Source organism: Toxorhynchites rutilus, chromosome 3, assembly GCF_029784135.1.
Source record: "Toxorhynchites rutilus septentrionalis strain SRP chromosome 3, ASM2978413v1, whole genome shotgun sequence".
In the NCBI taxonomy this organism is placed as follows: domain Eukaryota; kingdom Metazoa; phylum Arthropoda; class Insecta; order Diptera; family Culicidae; genus Toxorhynchites; species Toxorhynchites rutilus.
In genome coordinates this window covers 325,394,326-325,416,069 of record NC_073746.1, presented here as the reverse complement: position 1 = coordinate 325,416,069, position 21,744 = coordinate 325,394,326, and the positions used below count along the sequence as shown (strand labels likewise).

General features: G+C 39.0%; 1 protein-coding gene across 5 annotated transcripts in view; it reads left to right on the top strand.

The window, feature by feature from the left end:
- LOC129775465 (band 7 protein AGAP004871-like) overlaps positions 1-19,717 on the top strand; it is a 108,287-nt gene extending 88,570 nt beyond the window's left edge. For all 5 annotated transcript variants that reach the window (XM_055780243.1, XM_055780247.1, XM_055780244.1 and 2 more), the window contains 3 exons: positions 18,459-18,609; positions 18,668-19,033; positions 19,090-19,717. In XM_055780243.1, the coding sequence (XP_055636218.1) occupies positions 18,459-18,609; positions 18,668-19,033; positions 19,090-19,405 (833 nt within the window). In that variant the 3' untranslated portion in view covers positions 19,406-19,717. The remainder of the gene's footprint in view (positions 1-18,458; positions 18,610-18,667; positions 19,034-19,089) is intronic.
- The last annotated feature ends 2,027 nt before the right edge of the window (positions 19,718-21,744 follow it).

Below are 21,744 nucleotides of genomic sequence, written 5' to 3'. Positions count from 1 at the left end.
GCCAAAACACAGCCTCCGTTTGATTTCGCTTGCTGTAGAAAGTCTGCCCAAAGGAATCAGCTATGATCTGCATCTCGACAATGAATCCTTTTAACAGCATATAGGTCGAGAGAGTATTGGTGACCGCAACTGCTGCAAATGGGAATAACATCGTTGTGTACACTTTATCCAGCACAAATTGAACCTCATTACTGGTCCACTCGTAAATGTCAATAGGATTGCATAATGAAGGAATACGTCGTAGATCGATCATCAAAAATGGTATACACATTATCGCCTGCGCAGTCCCACATATCGTCGCCACGATGTGATTATGCTGATAAGCTTCACGGCGAATCTCTGTTGCACAATTATCAGTGGGCCGAAAATGTCGCCCGTTGATATAGACCCTCGCCTCGTTGAACTCTTTCGTGTACGCCTGTAACCAAACTCCACGTATTAGTGTGATTATAATCGTCAACCAAACATGGAGACTGTTCAGAACGGCTCTGAAGGATTCCCACTTGGAGATATTACACCAGAGAGTAACACACAGCAACACCGTTGACACGAGCATGCACAATCGAAAAGCTTTATGCAGCTCAGAAGTCCGGGTCTCAACACGTATTCCACTGATGGTCATGAAATAATCGAGCATGACAAAGTGATTGCTTTTTATCGAAAAGCGGTGATGGGCTTTCCAAGTATTCTTGAGAGCGGTTAGTTTCTCCAACATGATGGTCAGGTTCAACGGAAGTTTGTCTACTGAATGATGATGGTGAAAGTTCCAAGTTAGTTGTACACACAATTGACTAACGTTGTTAAAATACGCTCTTTAATTATGTACAAAACAATTCAGCCACGTGCCAACACCTTTGAAGTCAACAATGTTGAACCAAAGGGTGGAATAAATATCCATAATGGCGAGTGTCATCACATATCATACCAAACAAAGTCATCTGTAATTACAGAACCACATGACTTGTAACACATCTATCAAATTGCCACCTGATGTTTCGTTTCATGTTTAGTTCTGCGATCTAAACAATCATTGTTTCGTTTCTTTTTCAGATGTAGGAATTGGACACAGTTCCTTCAAGATCTGATGTTTTCGAATTGATAATCGATGTCCTACGAATGATATTATCAATTTCGGTTTATTTGTGATATTATTCCTGGAAGTCCCTTAAATCCATTATCCCTTGAATTCCTAGCAGTTGCTTACAGTTTCGACCTTAGTTGCAAGTCATTGGGCGGATTCCACGACCATTATCGTTGTACTTAGAGATCCCAACCTTCCCAGACATTTTGGCTCGTATCCTGACATCCTGACAAACACTTGATTTTGCCTGATTTTTCTAAAGTGATCCTGATTTTTCCTGATTTTTATTTTTTTATTTTATCACAATAAAAAGAATCCTGGTTGGAAATGAGAACTGTCGGTATAGACTACATACGAAATCTCTTTGGTTCTTCCTTATATAGTGATTGCTCTTTCTTTCGTTGATTATTTATTATTACGTATTAATATTTATTTGAATGCCTAAAACACGTAGTGCGTTTATTCCACCTCAAAATCCATTATGTTTTTCGCTTCACAATGACAGAAAATGAAACCGTCAACGCCCATAGAATGAAAGAACATTGAGGATAATTTTGGAGATCTTTTTTCTCTCTCTCCCTCCAGAATCTTATGTCAGAGATTACAAAGTTATAGATATTCAGTAGTTTTTATTGTGAAGTACATAATTAGAAATTATTCAAGAACCACAAAAACACATGTAATCCATTTATTGTCATAGTCATAGTATCACGAACCACAATACTAATAATGCAAAGCTGTGGAAATGCCTAAAAAGGACAAGTGGAAGTTTGCTCACGTAAGGTTCAGGTCTCTACAAAATTAATTCAAGGGCAAGAACTTCGATTTTTTGGACAGCATAAAATTAAGGCATAATTTTAAGGCTGTATAAAACATGGCGGAAGGTTGTGGAACAAAACTGTGCACATAAAATTGAATAAATGTATGCCTGCCTAAAAAATGATGCCTTTGTTCGCCTAAAAATAGGCACGAACATTACGTACATCCCAAAATGACCTATCCTGATTTATCCTGATTTTTATTTTCATTTTCTCTGATTTTTGAAAATTATAGTTGGCAACCCTGGTTGTACTACTAGTTTTCACTTTTTTATATTATATTAAAAGTTTTTTTTCAGGTTTTCTTAAATCTAAAACAATTTTTAGTTTACATCTCAATTTCTCAGCCTAGGATGCCGGGATTTTTTTTTATTTGTATTACAATTTTTTGTTGCAGGTCTAATTCTCAGGTCAGGATCCCGGAGAGAAGGATACATTAATTTGTAATTGGGAAACAAGTGATCAATGGATTTTAAAAAATAAAAAAATTGTAAGGGGTTGTATCTAGGACACGACCGCATATTTTCGACGTAGAACTACGCAATTATATTATGCAATCCACTTGTTTACCACTTCGAATATTATTTTAGAATGCATCGAAATATTTGTAATAGATTATGTTCTTCGTTACAAATAAATTTGATGAACGTTCTTTTACGTTTGATATGACGCCTAGGACTACCAAAATATATGAACGGAAGAATTGTCAAGCGATCATTGCATTTTACGTTTCCCTCTGAAATTATTGCACATCTCATGTATATATTTCTCGAACCGCGAAAGTTCATTCACCTCTAGTATCTGGAATGACGATTTTCCCAGGCTTCTCAGTTTAAAAAGTACGTTTTAGGGAAACATATTCCGGTTTGCACAACGACAAGCGAGTACAAAAGTACTGATCACCAAAAAATACCCCCGACTTTATATTTGCAGAGCGGATTTCCACAGGTACATCGATTTTGAAGTCTGTGTTGGGGAAACCGTAAATCGGGCCAATCAAAACTTGGCAGTTAGGCCGTTTAGATAACGCTTGACATTTTACAGTTATTCAATAGTTCATCTCATGAAAAATAATATTTCATTAATTGTGATAGAAGCGTAAAAATATTTCCTATCAATTGATACTAACATCTTTCCGATCTGTTAGGAAATGTTCGAGTTATAAGCATTCGAAATACGGGTAGGGTTATCACACAAATCGACAGAAAAAATGTATAGGAAAAAAAGGAAGTTTTTCCAGTTTTCATGAATTGAAACCGTTTAGAGATTAGCGAATTGTAATGTATAGCATATCAAACAAATCTTAGAGAATTTGAGATTCAATTGGTATGCAAATCATGAGAATTCGTTCACAGTGAAAATAGTTATTAACGTTAATTTTATTTCATGAAAACGTGACCTGTTTTCTGATTTGGCACCCTTCCTGAAATACGTAGTTCTACGTCAAAAAATAAAACTATGAGACCAGCTCCCGGATGATCGCGTGCGGGGATCTTCGAATTTCGGGTTCTTGATGGACTGTCCAGGATCATCCAAAAGTGCTTGTATTCAATGACCTGAAGTTGTCAATGATGGCTGTTTGCTGGCACTGTGTAAAAATACTCTGAGAGTGCCGGTCGGGTATCCATACTAGGATTGGGCGATCTTTAGAAAAAGATCAATCTTGACGAATCGATTTTCTAAACAGCGTCGATTCACTGATTGAATCGGTACCAAAGTCGAATGTATTTGTACTATTTATTTAGGTATTCTATTTAATTGTCGTCTTATCTTTAAACATGGATTAAACATTTCACATTTCTATTCAAACATCAAAGGCATTTTATTTTGATTCTCAGCATAACAAAAAAAAACTCGAAAGTCCAGAAAAAAATTGTTTTCCAGGGCATTCATCTTGTACCGTTATGGAGTCATTTAATTAAATAAATTAATTGAACATTACTATTAGTAATTTAACAACTGATATTTGTCCAGAACTCGTTGACATTGATCACATAAAATCCAACCGTTCCATACGTCTGACAATTGATCGAAACCTTGGGCGTAGTCAACGTTCTAGAAAAGAACGTCTGGGCTGAACCTGATGTCATCATCCAATTTCGTAACAATTTTCGCTATTTTGTAACGATCAAACTTACAAAACTGCTTTTTCTAAGTTTACGACCACCAATTTGATAAATGGAAGCCTTGACTTGAAAGGGATCCAATGGTTATGAAATTTGTCAGGTGATTTTTGGTGAGATTAAAATCAATGTTCACTTGAAAACAAATTTACATAAAATTTTCTACGATCAAAAAGATTGGGGAGATCGATAAAAAAAGATCGATTTCGCGATTCTTTGGAGCACAAAGAATAGATCCAAAAAATCGAAAAAAGAAAAAAAAATCGAAGAGAGGAAAAGATCGATCTTCTAAATATCGATTCAAGATCGTCCACTCCTAATCCGTACTTCTCTATCATCTATTTTCTTGATCATTTTCATTGAAATATCTATTCTGCAAATAATGCACAAAAACTGTGAGCCATCGATCTATTTCCATTGTTAGTAGATGATAATTTTTTTTTTTATTTATTTATTCAAGATGCAGAGCACATTTACGGCTATTTGCATCTAAACCAAGATGGATAATACAATACATTTTATAGATTTATAAAAAAAAACATCACCTAATTCTACCTAGATATAACAATATACTAAATTACATTATAAAGATTTGATTCTTTAAGGAATTTCAGAAGATCATTTACTCTGTCGAAATTATTCCTCAAACTCTGGCTATTGATTTTATATTTTAGTCGGAAAATTGCATATTTTGGACAGTGATCCATTATGTGTTCTACAGTTGCAATCCATACACTATGGAGGAGCCTCACGCTTAAAAATATATTTATTCGTCAGTTTTGTATGACCGATTCTAAGTCTAGTAATGACAACTGAGTCCTTTCTTTGCAAGGAGTACGATGTGTTCCACTGTGATGTGTTTGATTTTATTGAGCGTAGTTTATTGTTTTCAATGTTTTCCCAGAATTGCTTCCATTTGCCTCTCACAGCGTGTGAGAAAGATTTGTGGCCTCTTTGGCCAGTTCATCTACAGTTTCATTTCCAGGTATTCCCATGTGGCTTGGAATCCATAGGAATTTAACTGTCTTTTGACTGTGCTTGACGCGTAGCAATAGTCCATGTATTTTTTGGATCAATGCATTTTCAGAAAATGGATCTTGTATTGCTTTAAGAGAACTCATAGAATCTGATATGATTAGGAATTTATAATGAGAATTATTTTCAATAGCATATTCAATGGCACTTTTTATTGCGAATAGTTCTGCTGAGAAAATTGATGTTTGATTGGTCAAGCGTTCCTGCTTTCGTTGTTGTAAACTAAATACAGCATAGCCAACGTTACTGGCGAGTTTCGAGCCATCTGTATAGATAAAATAGAAACCATCATATTTGGAGGCTTGGACCAAAAATTCTTTTTGGGCCATCAGTGGAATTGCACTTGTTTTAAACGTCATTTTTAAGGATAAATTTATTTCAAGTGCTCCCACAATCCATGGAGGTTCAACGTGGAATCTACGTTCGTAGATATTTCCAGTCTCTGTACTGTATGAATTGCATAAGCTTTTGAATCGGTGTATTAAGGATTTGGTCCTTCCTGATGGGCTCCATCTATTTGAATCAGACAGTTTTGTGTTTAAGGGATGTGAAGATGAGGCAATTGATTTGATTCCATATGCTAATGTTTGGGAGTCTCTCCTGAAAGATAATGGCATCATACCTGCATCACAAAGGATACTAACAGACGGGCTTGTATTGTAAGCTCCAGTTGCTAATATTATACCTAGGTGATGAACTGGGTCTAATTGCTTCAAGCGTGTATTTGATGCCGAGTTATAAATAACGCTTCCGTATTCCAGTCTTGACAGAACAAGTGAGTTGTGTGAGGTAAGGAGAATTTTTCTATTCGATCCCCAGTGTGTATTGGATAATGTGCGAATTATTTTTACTGCTCCCATGGATCTTACTTTAGCATTTTTCAAATGTCGATCCCAGTTCAGTTTTCTATCGAATGTCATTCCCAGAAACTTGTGGGTATTCACCACTTCTATTTCCTGTCCATATAGAGTCAAGTAAGGTTCGGTGTTACAACTAGTTTTACGTCAAAAATTGATGACCTTCGTTTTACTAACCGAAAAACGAAAACCAGTGACTTTGCTCCAATTTTCTAAATTTTGTAATGTAGTCTGCAAAAGTCGTTGTACTTCAACTAGAGTTTTCCCGGATATATATGCTGCTACGTCATCAGCAAATTTATAATTCTTAACATTCATTGGAATAAAGTTTTTCAAGCGATTCATTGCCACTAAGAACAAGATTACGCTTAAAACAGACCCTTGCGGGACTCCGTTTTCTTGTGTAAATTTTGACGAGTACGTATTTCCAATTGCTACACAAAAGGATCTATCTTGGAGAAAATTATTGATGAACCACAACATATTGCCTCTAACTCCGTAAGAGGAAAGTGTTTTCACTATTTCAAATCTCCATGCAGTATCATATGCCTTTTCTAGATCGAAAAAGATACATACCAGGTGTTCTTTATTTTGAAAAGCTTCGTGGATATCATTTTCCAAAACAGCCAAATTATCAATCGTGCTACGATGTTTTCTAAAACCAGTTTGAGTGTTATCTAGTAAACCATTGGATTCGAGATACCACGTTAGCCTACGATTAACCATCTTTTCAAAGATTTTGCATATGCAGCATGTCAACGATATTGGTCGATAATTCGTAGGGTTCAATGGGCTTTTATTGGGCTTTTTAATTGCAATGACTATAGATTCTCTCCATTGTGCGGGGAACTTGCGTTGGGTCCAGATATTGTTGAGTATTTGTCGGAGGTAGAAGTATGCATCAATCGGTAAGTTTTTAAGCATTTCGTAATGAATATTGTCAGGTCCAGTAGAGCATCCCTCGCAGCCCTTCAAGGCCATTTGCAATTCTTGCATTGTAAAATTCATGTTCAAATCGCTTTGAATGGTTTCTTCAAACAGAACAATATCATTATTTTCCGTGTAGTTCTTGTATTGGATGAATTCTGGGGAATAAGATGAAGAGCTGGCAATCAATGAGAAATTTTCACCCAATTTATTAGCAATAGCTACTGGTGAATGAATCAATCCTGATTCGGATCTAAGGCAAGTTATCCCTTGAAATTTTGTTTTCCTGAAATTTTTTATACTTTGGACCAAACTTCTTTCATCGGTGTTGAGTTATCGATTGTAGATGCATATTCCTGCCAAGAGTTTCGTTGATGTCGACGAATGGCACGTCGGGCTGTAGCTCTTGCGATTTTATATATTTTTTCCGATTCGGGATCCATTTTCCAGTTGAAAACTTTGAGAGCCTTTTTCCGAGTCCTGATGCAATCTGATATTTCTTTACACCACCAGGGAGGTTTACATTTTTTAACAACATTCGATGTCTGTGGAATTGATTGCTTTGCGGCGTTTAAAATGCTTGAAGTGAAATGATCGACTTGATGCAATGAATCTGTGGGTTGTTGTTCGTTCAAATTTGAGTTTACATAATTCTGATATTCATTCCAATTAGCGAATGATGTTAACCATCGAGGGCGTCTCGTGGTATTTAACATTCTTGAAAGCGGAGAAATGATAATAGGAAAATGATCGCTAGAACATAAATCAGTGTGTACAGTCCAATTAAAATGGTTTGATAGGCAGGCAGAACCAAACGAGATATCAATGGCAGAATAGCTATTGTTTCCAACACTGAAGTGAGTAGGTGAACCATCGTTGAAAATATTCAAGTTCCAGTCATTTATTATTAATTCGAGTATTTTCCCACGTGAATTATTCTGACAGCTTCCCCATAAAATATTATGGGCGTTGCAATCGGTGCAAACCAGAAACGGAGTAGTAAGTTGATGAAAAAGGTCATCTATGTCTGCTCTTTGGATCTGTTGGTCGGGAGGTAAATATAGTGACACAAGTGTAAATTCAAGTGGATTGAACATTTTGACTGCTACAACTTGAAGATTTGTGTTAAATTTAATTCTTCCGCATGAAATCCATTTTTTACACATATAGCAACTCCTCCTGATGCTCGTGTATGGAAATGGTCTAGTTTATAGTAAATTGAATAGTTTTTAAGCGTGGGTTTCCTTGTATGGTTGAAATGACTCTCTTGGATGCAAATAGCGAATGGGTTGAAATCATTCATGATCGTCTTTAACTCGTTATAATTATTATAAAATCCATTAATATTCCATTGTAATATGCAATTATCCATAATGAATATATGTATAAAGTATGCCAAGAGATATGATTGTTTATAACTGAATATCATCTGTTTCAATATCATCAACGAAGATCGACTGTGAGATTGCTTGTGACAAGGTATGGAGATTTCTAGTTTCTGTCGTTGCGTTTGTAGTATTGGATTCATCTGTGTTCTTCTGAAGCTTATGGCTATTGTTAGTTGGGTTAGTAATATCATCTGTTATCGAACTGATTTGCGAATTATTCATTGGACTTTCATTGGACTGGTGGAGATTATCTGCATTAGCTGTGGGGTTTTTCATCTCGTTGCTGTTAGTATTAGTCGTTGAGTTCTCTTCGACTTGGTTAGTGGTCATTGTAGTATTCATTTGAGTTTCTCTTTCCATTGTTTTACCTGTTACGCATGGTTGTATTTGTTGAACATTTTGTGAGTTCTCGTTGGTTTTTCCTGTATTATTGTCTCTAGTAGTGTTCACTTTCTTGGGCTCGCCTTCAGATGTATTGAAGTGACTAGAGAACAACTGTCTCAGTCGTGGTGGGTTAGGGTCCGGTGCTTGTAGTCTTCTCTTTTGTCTGGCTTCACGATAGGTGATCTTTTCGGTGGTCTTCATACGTTGAATTTCGAGTTCATCGGTGTACACTGGGCAGTCTTTAGATAAGGTGTGGTGTCCTCCACGGCAGACAACACATCTTCTCTCTTGCTGGCATTCAGTTTTGTCATGGTATAAATTCGCGCAGTTGGCACAAGTCTGATTTCCTTTGCAAACATCTTTCTTATGACCAAATTTTAGGCATTTCATGCACCGCAGTGGGGGTGGGATGTACTGTCGAACCCTGCACAGATGAAAACCTACATCAATAGAATTTGGGAGGGTTCCCAAGTTGAAGGTAAGGATGAATGCTCCTGAGTCTTCCAGCTTTGCACCGTTCCGCCGCTTGATTCGTTTTACATTGATAACATGTGCGTGTTTCAACTCCTCTGTGATTTCCTCGTCTTTATGCATATTCAGATCTGGACAGAAGATGGTTCCACGGGTTGTGTTCATTGTAGGATGTTCCATTATTGCGATGGTTATTGTTCCAATTTGAGTCTGTTTCAAGAGCTTTACTGCTTGCTGTCTGTTTATGGTTTTCAGTAGCAGTCCTCCATCCTTCGTTCTTCCTATCGTGATATTGGATGTGATACTGTCCATTGCCTTTCTGATGAAAAACGGGGAAACAGTAGCCATTGTCTTTCCTTCGTCCGTACGTTTTAAAATCAGATAACGTGGTCCATTGTGAACAGCTATTGTGTCCACTTTTTGTTGTTTAGTAAATTGATATTCCTGGTGTGTTGCTCGAACAGCTGTCCTTTTGTTTCCTTTGTTTCCTCTATTGTTTCCTTTTGTAAGCGTTTGTGTGCTATCCAATTCCTGTTGATCCACGTCCAAACTACTGAACCTAGATCCAAAGGTCCAGGATGGCCCTCCGCCATCTGAATCCTCCGTCATTGTCCAACGACCTCCCTCGTGACTTCTTTTTAAATTCTCCTGCTACGCGTGAAAATTAATAGAAATCGACTATGATCTGACGAGCTACAGTGGAACGATGCTTCTCTCTCGGTAGCTTAGATCGAACTGATAATTTATTCCGCCAGAATTAAGATAACACCACAGGCTGTTAGTATTGTAGTATTGAAAATGGTCAACATTCTTTTCTAAAATGCGGGTTTTGATTCATTTTTCCGTTCATGATAAAAAAAACCACTTCGTTTCTATCTCTTGAGAACTTTCAAGGTTTTGCGAAAATGGAAGACGAACAAAAAAAAATCTATTTGAGGTGTCGGGTCGTATCTCTGAAGAAGGGTTTCTAACAGCGATGCTCTATATTGCTATTTATTGAAATTTGGTAAATTGTGAAATACTCTTCTATGGAATAGCCCGGAAAGTTCGTGCCGCCATTGATGACAAACAAATCGAGGAATCTATCAAGAATAATACTCGGCACATAACCAATGAAATAACAGATTCACACAGATATCAAAACATACCGTCCCTGAGCATCTGGTGAAGCAAGCTTACACAAACTGCTAGAGCATTTGGGTTCCACATTACTTGACCAAAATAAACTCTATTGATCACATCTTTGTCTGCGATTCGTTCTAGAAGGGTTAAAAACTCCGTTTGATGGGCGATGAAAAGCCTGATAATTAACAACAATTTAGAATGAAAAAATCTTTGGATAATCGACATAAACCGTTATCTATTCCCAAAGCCGGTCCTCACTCGCAGAAAGTCATGCTGTATATCTGGTGGTATTGAAAAGAAGTTCTATGTTATGGGCTACAAACAAACAAACAGTCTATAAATTTCACTAAATACAGCACGCAACTGGACGAATTGATGGCAGAGATCCATTCAGTACCAATCAATACGATGGGCGTCGTGTTGCACCAGAGTTGCGTCAGACCTCATGTATCTTCGACAACCTGGCAAGCAGTTTTGGAGTTTGACAGGGATGTGCTGAAACCGTGCCGTGCTCGCCGTGCTCATAGTATAAAAAACACAATGACAGTTTTTTGACGAAAGATCGTGGAACAAACCAGTTTTAATTATAATTTAAAGTTTTTCCTTAAAATCGGCACGAGCTTACCAGCGAACTCAATATTTTCCAAGTAGTTGTACAGGAAGATCATTGGTAGTTCAACTTATTACAATCGCAAAACTACTGCTAGAGTAATAATTTGACAAGGTTCCTTGTAGCCAATAGACACTACCCAGCCTTGTTTTGTGTTCTGCAAAAGCGAGGGTGTACCATTGTTGCTCAAACGATCTGTGTTTAAGTCGAGTAATTCCGAAAATATTTCGCAATATCAAAATAATTTTAACCCATTACTGCCCAAGTGTAGGTTATGTTTACTTTGCGACTTTTGCGGGAAACTCGAACTTTGCCAGCTTCAATACACATCAAAACAACAAAAATTACACTGACACAAAAAACACTCTTAAATTGTCATGTAATATCATTTAAAATGCGCTTAACACTTTCATCAAAAACAGTTTTTCAAAAACGGACATTTTTGCGTATTAAATTTCATACGCTGGGCACTAATGGGTTAATGGGGTGATGAATCTACGGATCAGCGAAGTAAATGGGATCCGAAATTGAACACTATTGACCGACTTTGAGTTCGAGCGGCAACTCGGTTATAACTTGAACAGCATGATGAGAATATTACTATTGCAACTATATCATCGGGACTTTTCGAACCAGCAATGCTGTTGGGAAATTGAGAACCTTACAGAGAATGTGCGTTGATGTAGCTTGGTCGAAACTGTCAAATGCACTTGCTGTAGCATTTATAGACATTCGACTAGCGTCAGTTATAAGAAAATTTGATCAGGAGTTGAGTTTGTTTGCTACTTTTTTGATCTTGGGTGCTGGTGAAACGGAAGCTTCACACAAACAAGATTAGAGCAATTCACAGATCACTTCCATAACGAAATGACTGAACAATTCTGAGATGCAGGAACAGTTATAGCATTATTTTTTCACGCACAGAAGCTCATTGTAGATAGCATAAATGGAACTCGCAAGAAACTGGAGAGTGATACAAATAACTTACCGGGTAATGTAGCAGAAATGAAAGAATAGAGAATAAATCGCTACTATGGCATTATACATAAATTCCACAATGCCGAAAAATATGGATATTGGACCTCATTCCTCCCTAATGTAACGCAAGTCATATCCCTAAAACATAACAAGCAACACAATCTCGACCCGTAATTATTCCATGATAAATCTCATCTTGTTCGAAGATATTGAAAATCAACATACTACAAATATCGTAACGTAATCCTACGTCAACTGTGTGGTCATGGTTCGGATACAACCCTATAACGTTCTGGTTTTTCAGAAAAAAAAAACCAAAACAGAAAATAGAAACAATTGTCGATTTTTTCTCTAAAAAAAGTTAGGAATGTCCACGTGGACAAAGGGGGCAGGGGTATAAGCAATGTCCACGCTTGTCCACGGAGGGGGAGGGGGGTGTCTGGAATCCTACTTTTTCTGTCCACGTGGTATGTGGACAGCCCCTTTATTGTTCTGCGCCAGATAGGATTTCGCTTGATGATCGGGTATAGCGACTTGATCAGCTTGGAACACTTCGGGAATGTTTTGCTCACATGGGAAACGAAGTTTAAATTCCCGTTCAGGGTGAAACCAGGGCAGACGGTTTCACTCGACTCGATTAATGGGAGTGCTGCTGAGGAAGACTTTCACCAAGTGCGGTAATAGTGTGTTTTGTGTTTTCGCCGCGTTGAAGCAAATCTTCCATGATTTGAATTGGTCAGACGGAACATTTCGGCCTTTCTACAATTTTATGGTTAGCGGACGTATCACTCGAACCTTGTAGGTGATGGCGGTGTCATCAGCGAACATAAACAACACGCCATCACCAGGTAGGGGAGGAACATCTGATGTAAAGATGTTAAACGGAATAGGGCTTAGGAGGCTATCCTGCTATACTCCCGCGATGACGTTAAACGTATCTGAAAGTCCTATCCGAGGGATAGTTCCCGATGAACTTGACAAGGAAATTCTGGAAGCTCGATCACAAGACCATTGTGCCAGACATTGCCGAATGCCATTTCGACCTCCAACAATACCATGTTCTTGACTAGCACAAGTTGGTGGAGAGAGGACGCTAGGGGTCTTTACCAGTCTTGTGTAGCGAAATTACTCATTATGAATCATTGGCCCTGATTCTCGAATACACTTCACAGTGGAAACGAAATGAACGGCACGCCATTGAACTACGTTTTACGAGTTAGTGAAGTGTCGAAGATAATGATGAGTTTTCAGGCAGAATGAGCACTTTTCAAATAAAAAATCATTAATGAAAATTAACTTCTTCGTATCAAACTGGTATTCAATGTGAGTGGAAAACTTTTTTTACTTCATGTGGTATAATAATCTCATACAAAAATTTAATCTGAAGATAATTTGATTTTATAATGATAAATTTAGTGGGAAACTAATCTCGCATCCAGATGTCGACACTGTACTGTTGTCATCGCGAATGCGTTTCATACCGTTTCCACCGTGAAGTGTATTCGTAGTGTATTCGAGAATCAGGCCCATTATGAAATTGGAGACCAAGTGCGCGAAGCAGCGTTCCGTCGAACCCGGCGGCTTTCATGTTTTGTGTTACGAATCGCAGTTATTTTCGATTCCTCGGGGAGAACGATGGGGGTACATAGATACTAATCACTACCAGTGATGTCCTCTTTGGTCTAGAATAAACAAAGTTCTAGATATGTGCGAGTGCAAGATGAAGAAAGATCAGTTTTTTTTCACCCAACACTCGGTCGTGCTAGAGTGTGGAAATAGGGCGTATAAATTCATTAGAACAGTGATTTTCAACCGGTGGGGATTCCTCTCTAGTGGGGAATTCGGTCATTAAAAGAGGGGTATTGTGCAAGGGAATATTACACATTTACTACGTTTTGAAGACGACACTGATTGGCAAAAATTGCCACAAAAACTTTATTGGATACGCTAAAATTTGCGATCCTCGGCAAACATTTCCAAATCTGATATATAATGTTCAATTGAACAACTTCGCATTGTTTGAAAGACTTTCGTCAGTGAATGATGATGGAATAGACGACAAAACAGTAAAGAAGACAAAAAAATTGTTAAACAAGTTAAACTTGAAACATATTTTCCTCATATCAAGGAACAAATTTGGACATGGTTTGAAATGCCTATCAATTTCAGAACACACTCATCGATCTACAAATGACCGATTCTTATCCTGATATGCGAAATAAGCGTTACGAGTGTTGTTGTCTTTTGCGTAGAATTTATGTGAATCTGGATTTCCTACAATGGTGCTGATGGGAACAAAACACCGTGACAGAGTGGATATAGTGGAGATAGCGTGTTTTTCGATAACGTTATCAAGAATTTAGATTTTGGCAGAAATCGTTCAGACGAAGGTGCCATACTGACTTGCCAAACTATATATACCTTTTTCTGTAATCAGATACAAGCATAAACCCAAATTTGTTGCGAATATAACCTGAAATCCGTTTGTATTCTTAAATTACTTTACTGATATGCTACATATATTGATATGGGTGAGGCACTGGGATTAATGTCCACAAAGGGGGAAATCGAGCAAAAAAAGTTGAAAACCACTGCATTAGAGAGGACACTTTATTTATTTATTTCTACCTGTGCGCTCTGTCGGATGTGCACAGGTAAAAGAACAGAAGTGACTTTCAATTAACTTAGCGCTGTGTGAAAATGTGAATGTGTGAATGTGTGGGTGTGAATTATATGTCGAATGAGATTGCATTCTTCAGTTTACTCTTCAGCAGTGATGGCATTTTCACTGAAATGATACGCCCGCGCGCGAATTTCATGCCTAAACTGAGGATACAGTCATCACTCACCAAAGAGAAACCATGCGCTTTTCCCTTCCACCGGGGAATATATAACGAGAAAGTGTGCGCTAGTTGGGAGAAATCTTGGTGCGAGTGAGTCACACTCTCTTTACTCTTGGGAATTCGAGTGTGCGAAAACCTGTATCCAGCACTGAGGCGCGCTGATCCGCACTCTGCCACACTGAGGAGTACACTGAGGCCTGCAATCTCATTCGACATATAATTGACACGCACCTCGGTTCACTGTTTTCAGTGAACCGCAGCGTTAAGTTAATTGAAAGCCACTTTTGTTATTTTACTAGAGCGCATCCGCCAGAGTGCACAGGTAAGAGCTCATTAGAGTGTACTCTCCAGTGAATTTATCCTCTTCACTGTAGAGAGTTTGTGCGTTCTCTTTCCACACTCTAGCGCGACCGAGTGTTGCGTGAAAAAAAAACTGATCTTCCATCATCTTGCACTCGCACATAGTTAGAACTATGGTGATTATAGACCAAAGAGGAGCGCTCTGATTGAGGATGACGGAGTGGGTGGGTGAATTTGAGTTTCTCTTCGCTACACAGAGGATATGGACATCACTGCTCTTCAGTGTACTCTTCAGTGTGGCAGAGCGCGGATCAGCGCGCTTCAGTGGTGGACACAGATTCTGGCGCACTCGACTCCCAAGAGTAAAGAGAGTGTGACTCACTCGTACTAAGATTTCTCCCAATGAAGGTAAGGTAAGGTATTGTATTATAGAGACTTTAAACTTTTTCAGTTCATTCGTCTCTGGTCTCCCAATTAGCGGACACTGGCTCTTTATATATTCGCCGGTGATAGGAAAAAGCGCATAGCTTCTCTTTGGTGAGTGATGACTGTATTCTCACATGAAACCAGCGCGCGGGTGTATCATTTCAGTGAAAATGCCATCACTGGTCACGACCTCCTCGACGATAGACACCATGAAGCGACCAAGATTGTGAGAATCCACAAAGTGTTGAGCAAGCGCATTTTAGGAATGGGTCGCGGTTTGTTTTTTAATATCTTGGCAGTTTTCCAAAAAGGTTTTGCGCAATCTGGGAGAGAGCGAAGATGATCTGAAAAATGTTTATTCCTGAGATCCACCATCTTGGCATTGATGATTGCTATAGGAGTGGTCAGCCCGAGACTACCCCGTTAGCGAAACACTACAAGTAGCAGAACTTTCCTACAACGGGAGGCATGAAGATTTTCAGTAAGTAAATGATACGTTTGAAAAAGTATAAATTATACAGCATGGTTGGCAAAATTTCTAATGCTCCATGTTAAACTGCAGGTTGACTTGAATGTCTTGTAAATCTATTGCATCAATACATATTATTTCGCAGTAACGCATTAAAATTCAAAATTACGTATCATATATTAGTAATGAGCGTTACTCTAAAGATGCACAAGGAAAACGAACAAATTATTAACACCGATGTGTTCCACTATTTTTAAAATATAGCAAGGTAAAAATAGGTAAATCTTTTATAATAAGTATGGATCGGGACGACCGTACGATGAAACTGTAGAATAAAAGTGTAAAAGCGTGAATCGAGATGACCGCGCAAACGGGTACGACTCGGGACGACCGTATGGGTACAAAGGAAAATGGAAATAAATGCGGATCGGGACAACCATGTGGTGTAAAAATGGAACTGAAAATATTCACGGATCGGGACGACCGTATGAAAAAATGATAATGTGCCTGATCACGAACATCACTGTCACAAACGCTTTCACGTCACTTACACTTCACTTAATTTTTTGTGTGTCTATCATCATTGTCACGGACAGTTGCGTGTAAAAATAAACTTCGTGAAGTGAAAGAGTTCATTCCCGTTCATAAGAGACATGTCAGTTGCATAATTTCGGACGTTTGAACGTTATGTAGGTAAAATTAATCAGTGTATGACATAATATTCCATTTAATTGAACGTATGTTTTAGAATTACAAGTTTGCGATTATACCTCGATGATTTCAATGCTATACTATTCGGACTCATCCCATGAATCATTTGCTTGGTGCGTTAGTTTGCTGATTCAAACGCTGGTTCAAAGATGAGGAGGAATACTTGGTTGCTCTTGAATAATGTAGTTGTTGAACATAGGGGAATGTAATTTTATTTCCTCTTTCTATAAATTACTCTAGAGATAAAGCATGACTATCAACAGTTTAATAATCGATATCTGGCATACTCCTGTACTCAGCTCTATCTTACTCGTTTGAATATTGAGAAGTATTTAGTATAGGTCAATGTTGAAAAAAATTTTTAAGAACCCTTCCTACAATTTTGACGAATAATGATATCTTCTATATCTCAGAATAAACCCGAATTTATCCATCTCATGATCAGTATAATCTGAGCTACTCCCATATGACATTCTGAAGTTTAATCCTCTTATCCTTCCCATTCCCGTGTAATTTGATATACGGGACATGAGGTTTGATATAATTATTTAAGCAGGAACTGGTCAGTAGCGTCGGTCGGAGGCATAATTTTAATATGAAACATCTGATGAGTTTCAAGGAATTTGCCAAAAGCAGAAAATGATTCAGATTTTCTTTAGACGGATATCAAAATTATGGAAAAAGAACTAGAGAATAATTTAAAAATTATTAATTTAAACACTTTGCAATGATAGATTATTTTTTCCTTATTTGAAACTTAAATATTCTTTCATTCGAAGTAAGTCTTCAAAATAATACCGTTGAAAATATCTATTACGTGAAAACAAAAGATCAATGTCCTTATTCAATGTAACTATCGTCCTGATTCGGGTATTGTCCACCAATTGTGTTTGAATTACAAAAATCAGCTCTGCAATGTTGGAAAAACATTACAGTTATTATTTTATATTCAAAATATCAACAAATCAATATTATACATAAATGATTGATTATGTATAATATTGATCGTTTTGGGCCAGTGGCCTCCATTGCCATTTTATGGAGTTATAACTCTCTGTTAGTCTAATCCATAAAATAGAAAAAAAACAATTTCTATTCAATTAGGACAATCGAAATTAGACCTTTCGTCATGTTTCAATCGATCTACGGGAGCTACATTTTTAGTCCTCAATTGCATCCCATTTATCGGATCCTAAAAAACAAATTTACGTCCTCTGGATACATCAGAATTTCGTTTTAAAAATTCCACCAAGCGGGTGAATTGCTGTTTTTTATCTTTTCTTTCTTAAAAAGCAAGACAAGATTCAAAATGTTCGCAAAAAAGCTAAATAAATCCGAAATTAAACTTACTCCATTCCGCGTGACTAGCTTTCACCATCTAAAACACAAGTGACGAATATACTTGTTTTTCCCCGCGACGTGACAGTATCGTGATATTCATAATAACACCGAGTTCATCAAAGTTGTCACGACGGATGAACTCTTCCGGATTCTACACACACGGTGGCAGCCGTAATAACGTTGTATACAATTCACTTCGTTTTCACCGTGAAGTGCGGATCGGGACGATCGTGCTCCGATTATCCCGCGGATGCTCAGGGACACGCAGATGTCATAGTCGATTTCGGTGTCCACGTACTGCTGGAACTGTGACCAGTCGGCGCGGTGTTTATTGCGTCGCGAATCCTGGAATCCATTTCTGAAGACGCACCATTTGATAAATTTCCTAATTCATGATATCAGAATTTATGAAAGCGTCGCTTTTCGGTCCTCGAGAAACTTTCCATCGATTTGATTCTGACCTCTTTTGATTAGAGTGTGGTTCACTGTACAAACATTAGAACTAAGCTGGGGAAATTACCGATGACCGAAACGATTTAAAACTATTATAATCCAATTATCTTTATTGCAGCCGAAGCCGATTCGATAGGATGTGTCGAAGTCCTCGCAACGGTCTGTTCGACCATTTTCATGTTCCTGACGCTGCCCATTTCGATCTTCCTGTGCTTCAAAGTAGTCCAGGAGTATGAACGAGCCGTCATTTTCAGACTTGGTCGATTGAGGTTAGTAAAATTGAAAATCATCACTCCAAAGCCTATCCCGACTATTTTCTCCCTCCAGATCCGGCGGTGCTCGAGGACCCGGTGTGTTTTTCGTTCTTCCATGCATCGATAACTACTGTAAGGTGGATCTTCGTACTGTCTCGTTTGACGTGCCGCCTCAGGAAGTTCTTACGCGTGATTCCGTAACGGTTTCCGTTGACGCGGTTGTTTACTACCGTATTCGTGACCCATTGAACGCAGTCGTCCAGGTGGCCAACTACAGCCACTCAACCCGCCTTCTAGCCGCGACGACACTGCGAAATGTGCTCGGAACGCGAAATTTATCCGAGCTGCTGACGGAGCGAGAAGCTATCTCCCACTCGATGCAAGTTACTCTCGATGAGGCCACCGATCCGTGGGGTGTACAGGTGGAACGCGTTGAAATGTGAGTATACAACTGTTGTGATAGGACCCAATTATCATTCTCATCCAAAACTTCAGAAAGGACGTCTCCCTACCGGACTCGCTGCAGCGTTCGATGGCCGCCGAAGCGGAAGCAACCCGTGAAGCGCGCGCCAAGGTGATTGCCGCGGAAGGTGAGATGAAGTCTTCGCGTGCTCTGAAGGAAGCGTCTGATATCATGTGCGAGAGTCCAGCGGCTCTCCAGCTGCGCTATCTGCAAACCTTGAGCAGCATTGCGGGCGAGAAGAACTCCACCATCGTGTTCCCTCTGCCAATCGAGCTGATTGGACCACTGATGAACATAACCTCTAAGATAGTGTCGAAACCGACCGAAACGGGTGTCCAGATCGATTAGCAGTACCCGGTCGGGTGTACGCTGTACCGCTTCCATAACTCCTTTTAGAGAAGAGATGGATCAAACTTACACTACGATACAGAACGAAGAACAAATGAGTAACAACATACACCAATTTACAAACGCTACGTTTCATATTTCTACCTATTAAATAGTGTCATAAAGATAAGAATAACATAATAGTTTTAATCGCCATACAAAGTGCTGCTGAAGCCAAATAATCCGTAATGTTATATTGCAATAATCGAACGTGCCATTTTACGCAGCCAGTGAAAAAAAAGGGTTTTGTAAATAAAGATTTTTACAAATATATTTTTCTAATAATAAAAAACCAATCCGAACGCCATTGAACACACAAGTAATAATGTGGATCTTAATTGAGGGGCTTAGAATGAAAGGGGTGTAAGTGATTTGATCGATTTCTCTACATCGACTCTCTCTCTTTTGGTCATAACTTAGCTGCAAATATATTCCCAGCTGTATTTGACAATGTGGAAGATAGGTCAGAACCTCATCTATCTATTCTATAGCAAACGTAAATTGGAACGTTTTTGTAGTTGAGTTAAATAAAAAGTTGACGAAGAGAAATCGATCAAGTCACTTACACCCCTCGCATTTTGAGCCCCTCAATTACTATGCTCAGCCCCGCGTCGGTCTTTGGAGGCTGACACCGAATTATGCGTCTTTTCAGTTTTGATTTTTTCTTCGGATACCCTCCATCAATGTTGGGACTCTCTGTTGGTCAAACTCAGCGGCATTTTATTCCACGCTCTTTTCATTTCCGCTTGGCAACTGCCCAATGTCGTTCGATAGGGCGGAATCGATGGCAATTGGGAGGATTGAGGACATTTTGGATGAAATCGAACACATTGCACCTGTACCACTTGAGCACCTCTCAACTGTTGTGGCAAAACTGGCCAAAACTTCACAGGAACTTTGTGAGCCCTAATAAATAGAAGAAGGCATTTTTACAGGTAGTCTTCCCTATACATTTTCGAGCCCATTGTCTTGTTTTTGACGAAAACCTTGGTTTTCTGTCCACGGCTGCAAATCCCTTGTCAAATCAAGAATTTCCTGAAAAAATTATCAGCCAAATGGAACTGGGAATTTCAGGCCTGAGAGCTGTCCAAAATCCATCTTAACGTATGTTTCGCCAACTGTCAACATGCATCCCCGTACTTCGTCAAATCCTTGTTGTACAACGTCTTTTGAGAGTCTTTTGACCACCAGATTTTGCTTCAGGGTCATGTTTGATGGCCTGCAGACACGAAAATTATGATAGAATACCTTCTCGCATAGATTCTCTGAATGGTATTCTGGATAAAGTTGCGTGTTTTGGCGATGTCGTAAAGGGCGAACACGAAATTATTGCGACACATTCAACAGGGCATAACTTTTTTACCATTGGGTAAAAACGTGTTTTTCGATTCAACGAAAAAGGAGGTGAACCAACGCGAGTCGAGAGAACAAATTCTTTTCAAACACCTGGAATTTCCTGACCTGTCGCACCGGCAGTTGGGAAAAATATTGAACATTCACCATTCAACCGTCTCCAGAGTGTTGAAGCGGTTCCAGGAGCGGTTGACGTTGGACCACGGCAAAGGAGCTGGAAGAAAACCGGGACCGGAGAACTAAAAGACGGAGGGAAAGGTGAAGCGGATGATTCAAGCAAATCCCAAAGTCTCAAGCCGTGATTTGGCTAAAAAGATCGGCATGTCGCAGAGATACGTCCAGAATGCAAAGAAGAGAGCTGGACTACATACATACAAGGTACAGAACTTCCCAAACCGCGATGAGCGGCAACAATCGACGGCTAAAACTCGGGCACGGAAGCTCTACGAGAAGATGCTGACAAAATATGGCTGCTGTGTGATGGACGACGAAACGTATATGAAAGCCGATTTTTAGCAAATTCCGGGGTTGGAGTTTTTCACCGGCAAGAGCAAGTTCGATGTGGACGACAAATTTAAGAAGAAGAAAATGTCGAAGTTCGCCTCCAAATATCTCGTTTGGCAGGCCATCTGCTCTTGCGGACTAAGGAGTGAGCCTTTCGTGACAAAGGGCACAGTAAATGGCGAGATCTACAAATCTGAGTGCCTCGAGAAGCGCCTTTTGCCGTTCTTGCAGCAGCACGACGAAGCTCCGCTATTTTGGTCAGATTTGGCATATACCACTATTCTAAAAGTGTCCTGGAGTGGTATGAGGCCAATTCTGTCCATTTTGTTCCAAAGGACATGCACCCGCCAAACTGTCCGGAGCTGCGCCCGGTGGAGCAGTACTGGGCAAGAAGACAGTCAAAGACGAGAAGAACATGTTAAGAAAATGGAAAAAAAACTAAG